Genomic DNA, 6,149 nt, shown 5'->3' on the forward strand with positions numbered 1-6,149 from the left:
TTTATATATATTTTTCTGCTTACACTTTCTGAAACAGTTACTGAGGTAAAGGAGCAGTAACCTACAATAAACTATGTATGGCGTTAAGACATGGCACAAATCATTTATAAAGTAAATACATGGTGATCAAAAAAAAAAAAAAAAAAAAAAATCACATAACATTTAGGAATCCATCAATGTCAGTTGAAAGACAGTAACATTATCAAAGACTTTGTTATCTCACGCTCTGTCCTGACTTAAAATGCATACATATTTTGTAAAGGAAAGCACAAAATACTTAGCAAAGACATTTAGATTTAATATAGCCAGTGCCACCCATTTGCAAGTTAATTCATGTAAACAAGGCTGACAATGACTTTGTTTACACAGAACACTAAAAATAAGTCACCTTTTTGACACACTGTTTTGGAAGTAGCTTTTGGGTAATTTGGGTTTACATGCAGTTGTCTTTTAAAGAGGAGAAATTTTCCTTCAAAATTTTAACGATTTAATAAATATTAAAATACAGGAGGGTATATTTAAATATTTCTGTCAGTGTTCCAGTTTGGCTTTGCTGGACTACAGACATCATGCAGCTTTCTTAAAACTGGGTTTATAAGAAGTTTTTAGTTTCTGATTAAGAAGTGCATGTTCAGCCTGCCTCATTTGGACAATTGAAACAACAAAAACCCAGACGTACTGTAGCATTACAAAATTTAAAAAAAATAAAAAAAATACTTAAAATGAAAACAATTCGATAAGAGCACTTTGTACTATCCATGCATTATTTGCTAAACAATTTGGATTGCATATGTACATACATATTATACATGTACATATATAATTAGGGCGTCTGATTTTTGTTTTTAACCGATAAAACCCAATAAAATACCCCAGATACAAAAAAAAAATGAAATCAGTGGATAGCCAATAAACGCCAGAAAAACTGTGAAAATGGTTAATCAATTCATTTTGACTTTACCCTTTTCCCATTAAAAAATAAAACCTACTACAAAAATAATAATAAATACATTTCCCAGTGCTGCTGGGCAATGTCCTGCCTTCCTGACTTGTATCTATCATTGATTCGTTCTCAATACTTTAAACCCGCCCCAACTACTGAGTGACAGCACATTACATTTCTATTTGAGACTCTTGCGAGATTTAAAACGAGATTACAATCTGGAATGGAGGCTTGTTAGCGGAATTTAAAAGCCGTATTAGTTACGATATAGAGGATTTAAAACAGAACTGTGGCGGAATGTCAAAAAATGCCTACACACAAAAACTCCAGAAGAACATGCCTGTGACCATAGGGATTTTATTTTGGAAGACCGCAAAGGAAAGAAGGTACAACTTAAGTGTGCAAGTACTGTCGAGTTACTATACTTATTTTGACAGAAAAAAAAACACTCGGGCATTTTGGAAAGTAACTGAAAACGCTAATTTCATACAGTATATCAAAAACAAAAGCCCTGAAAAAACCTGATTTACATAAAGTTCAAAAATAGCTATAACAAGCACCGAAAAAAACAATTAATAAAAACCGAAAAACAGAAGCCGTATATATAATATATACAAGTGTTCCTACAGAACCATAACTTCAGCAACACCCTGGGATCCTTCAAGAAGCTGCTTGATGAGATTCTGGAATCAATAAGCTACTAACAACCAAACGAGAAAGATGGGCTGAATTGCCTCCTCTCGTTCGTAAACTTACTTATGTTCTTATGTTCTAATTCTGATCCTTATAGTCTACGAGAAGAGCTAAAACCCAGTACTTTAAATTAATGACATAAAAAATATCCAGTCAAAATGTTTAGTACAACACATTTTCAAAAGATATATAATAGGCTACCCTACTCGCCCACATTCCCCTCTACAGAATCTACCTGTTAAGCCCCATATTTGTCATTTTGAACAAATGCTTGGAACCAACAATTTTTTTTTTTTTATGTTTTTATTCTTGTGAAACAAACCTTGCTCAAAAAATTAGGTTTAAGAGATTTTACTTCCACTCTATACACCAGGGGTGGGGCACCCTGGTCCTGGAGATCCGGTGTCCCTCCTGGTTTTTGGTCCAACTGTGCCCTAAATACCTAATTAGACCAATAATTGGTTAATAATTGGTCCAATTAAGTAATTTAGGGCACAGTTGGAACAAAAAGCAGGAGGGACACCAGCCCTCCAGGACCAGGGTTCCCCACCCCTGCTATACATGGTCGTTAAAGAATGGTGCTGCGATCTATAGCCCCCATAATATAGGAGACTACTGGAACGTATCCCCAGCTATGCTAATTTACATTTTGGGGTACAGATTTATTTTTTATTTTTTTTAAATAATCTGAAACGTTGAATTGTCTTTTTTTTTTTTTAAATACTGAATGAAGAGTTCTCTAAACCCCTTCTACTGTAGGTTTATTTTTTCCTATTTGGTTAAAGAAGTTTGCCTGGGCTGCTTCCAACATATTCCAGTTTGTAATAAAGAATTGCTTGGCACTTCCTTTAGTTATAATGGAAAGTTAGGACCTATATAAAAATAAAGATATATATTACATTGGTTCTGCCAAGCATCCTCTTTTCCACAAAATGTTAACCATTTCTGCTGTTAATAAAGTCACATTGTACAGCAGGTTTAAATTAGTAAAGCAATGCAACCTGGTGCTGTAACTACTGTTGAATGTCCTAACGCTCTGAAGTGTGGTGATCAGAGAAACTCATGTCGCACAATATTCTGGAAGAGATGCACGATAAAAGATTGACCCTTGTGGTTGTAATGACAGCACAGTATATCAGGTCTGGAACCGAGTCTGGCTACTGTGTACAATGGTTAAGATTGCAGGTGCTATGCTCATGACACAATGTTGTGCCTGCGTTACAACCACCAGCACCACCTGCAACATTTAGTGTCATACCAGCAAGAAGACACAGGCACCCCTAGCCTGACGCTTGGGGTACAGCACCATGCAAGAGGCAGGAAAAAAAAAAGAGAACAAAATAGTACAACAAATAATTTGTGTATGTTCCTTGGCTTGGTGACAACTTCCATAATAGTTGAACATGTCTTTCATATTGTAATACCACCCAATGAAGCAATACTCTTTGCCACAGATTTTGAAATAACCAAAAAGCTATTCTTAACGCTCCTACAGCCCATTATAATGAGGATATTAGCAGTTGCTTCGCATAGACGTGCTTAATCACATGAAACTCCTCTTATATTGAATAGGTGCGGCAGGTTTGAACTCTCCTATTATTTCCAACCCATTATTGTGTTGTAGAATGCTGGTGTGTGGTACTACATAATATTTTATCTTAAACTATTTCCAGTCAACCCTGAAGCTTTCCACTCAATCCAAACTCTGCGACTATACTGATACATGCAATAATTAGCTAACTTGTAAAAGGGCTCTCTTGCAAAAGACACGTAGTAAAACAGGAGTGACTGTTCATTTATTGTACAGAGTACCATTAATTAGCTAGATAAAGTATGCGCGCATATATATATATATATATATATATATATATATATATATATATATATATATATATATATATATATATATATATATACACACACACATACATACATACATACATACATACATAACAGATACAATCTGTGCTTAAATAATGTGTTATTTCTTATATTAGAAGATTGTTAGTTGCCTTGTCTTTAACAGTGCATCTTTAAAGTGCAAAATGTTAAAACAACATTTATTAATAAAAAGTGGTTCCAAGGATGCATTTTCGGCCAAAAATATTATTTTGACTGGTATTCTGACTAACTTTCACAAGACTTAAAAGTTAATGCCTTTGTTAGTGTCTGCTGATGCTGCGAAATCATCAATAAAAATACATCGTGTAAGTATTCTTTTTAGGGTTGTGTTTTGCGTTCAGGAAGTAAAAAAATGCAATATACCCTGGAAAGGGGAAAGAGTTTTTCTAAAAGACTTAAGATTTTGAAATATTTTAAAACTACATTACATCCCGTTGAAATCACTCAAGATAACAAGGGCACAGATTACCTCAGTATACAATAGACACACACACACATGAACTACACCACACTATAATGTACTTTAATGTTGTAAATGTGCTGTATTGAGTGAACGTTAAGTTACTATTTAAACGTGCTAATACGCATTAGAATATGCACCTGATGTGATACAGACTCGCGAGATTCTTAGTCACAACACCACACCCCAGGTAATAGTGTTGGGTTGCAAAATAATAGCCAACAAGATTCCCTTTAAATCCCCGTGGCAATTTAATGTGTTGCTTGTGTCATCGCTTTGGAGAGTATTCACGTTTGTTTATTATTTACGACCTGTTATTTTGTTCTTACCGTATATCCTTTCTCCATGGCACTGTCCTCAAATCTGAAGGACGGGATACGCACCATCAACGAGTGCATATTGCCTGCAAATTCAAAACCTCGAAGCACAGTGTACTTTAGAAGAGCTTGATTTTTTATTTTTTTTAATTAAAAATGGTCGCGTCTTCAGTGTTTCACAGCCAAAAAACAAAAGCAGCGGACCACTCTTAGCTGCAGAAAGCCATTGCGAAAAAACTCTGTTCACGTGGCTAGTCACATGACTGCCACCCAGCTAAGCAGACACATTGCTGGACTTGAGTCATTTTTACTTACTACGTTGAAAATAACTTTAGTGTTTGCACTGATTTTCTATTTTCAGAAATAACACATACACGTGTAAGTTAGGAACAAATAAGGAGGCGCGATTAATATAGTGTTATCTTCTGTGCCGATCAAGTGTATTATAGTGACACCTTTATCAGTTTTTTTTTTTTGTTTGTTTTTTGTTCAATATATAAAACATGGCAATTACCTGATTTTACTATGCTGTCCCTGGTCCCTAATATTATTGACGTACAGTGTGATTATTATTACTTTGAACTGCAACATACAGTATAGATATTGATAATGTTTAGCATTTAAAAAATAAATAAATTAACCTTTAACTAACATTATAAGTCAGGTCAGTTTATAGCCTTCCCCAATAAACTATCTGCCTGGTGTTATTCTCCAGTGGTCTGCATTAGCTGCAATCAGGACCATGTGATCACAGGTCAAGTCATATATTATATATACTGTATATATATTTTTTTATAGATGTAAAATATTTAACAACGTAGTGCACATTTTATTAATTACATTTAAACAACACTGATGTCTTTACAATGTATTTTAAATGGTCATAAAAGAAACAGAATAGTTGATGAAACTGTATAAACTAAACTAAAAACAATCATTTCTATACACAAAACACCTGCAAAATAAACACCCCCATTGGGGGCTTTACATTTATCTACTACAACTTATAGTTGAGTAGAGTCATTAATAATAGTGTACTACACAGTGCACCACGTGGGACAGAGAAAAAACTAACGCTTTTACCATGCAGCTCTTAACGGGTTTCTAGTTTATGGCTACCTTTCAATGCAGAGCCTGAATTTGACAGGTTGTCAATAAAACAGACAGTGCAACAAACTGTTCTACTTTTTGACAGCAATTCAGAGATGTATATGCACAACCATAAACTCTTGACAAGGGATGTCAGCAGTGCAGAATCTGTGCCTGGAAGATTTAAATAGCAGGATTTTAAATGGTACCATATATGAGCCTGTGGAATATGGCAATGGTCTGAAAACCTGCAAGTTTATGGGCTAAAGAACAGTTGCTTGCAGTATACATTCTCATCACCAGAAGCTGGAGAAAATCTCCAGAACAGAAGATAACTACTTCCACCTTCTCACAAATACACAACAGCATTTCAGAATACTTCTTTCAGTGAAGTTAAACAAATCATACACACCAGCTACATCTAGTCATTGTCATTTAAGTCCTGACAGTCAACATTGCAAAAATGAATTTCACCTAGGTAAACTGAAATATTACACCTGTTCTGCACTGTTAATCACCTTATTGCCAGTTGGTATATAAAAAGGCTGAACTGCATGCGTCACAGCAGTTGAGTGGGGTTACTGAAACGTACAAATCCCATCAATTCTAAAGAGCTAACTGCTCTTGAAAGTGGCTATTTCATGGCTTGTGTTAAAGCACTACTGTCTCCTGGTCCAAATGTGAATAATCAGCCTTAGCAAGAAAGCTGCTGGATCATTTTATGAATAACCACAGTGTGGAAAAG

General features: G+C 35.0%; 1 protein-coding gene across 1 annotated transcript in view; it reads right to left on the bottom strand.

Moving 5' to 3' along the window:
- Positions 1-4,557, bottom strand: part of LOC121302505 (sorting nexin-24-like) — a 49,976-nt gene extending 45,419 nt beyond the window's left edge. Inside the window, exon 1 of the mRNA XM_041232521.1 lies at positions 4,328-4,557. Within this exon, the coding sequence (XP_041088455.1) occupies positions 4,328-4,396 (69 nt within the window). The 5' untranslated portion in view covers positions 4,397-4,557. The remainder of the gene's footprint in view (positions 1-4,327) is intronic.
- Positions 4,558-6,149: the final 1,592 nt, after the last annotated feature.

Source organism: Polyodon spathula, chromosome 2 (genome assembly GCF_017654505.1).
Source record: "Polyodon spathula isolate WHYD16114869_AA chromosome 2, ASM1765450v1, whole genome shotgun sequence".
NCBI lineage: Eukaryota > Metazoa > Chordata > Actinopteri > Acipenseriformes > Polyodontidae > Polyodon > Polyodon spathula.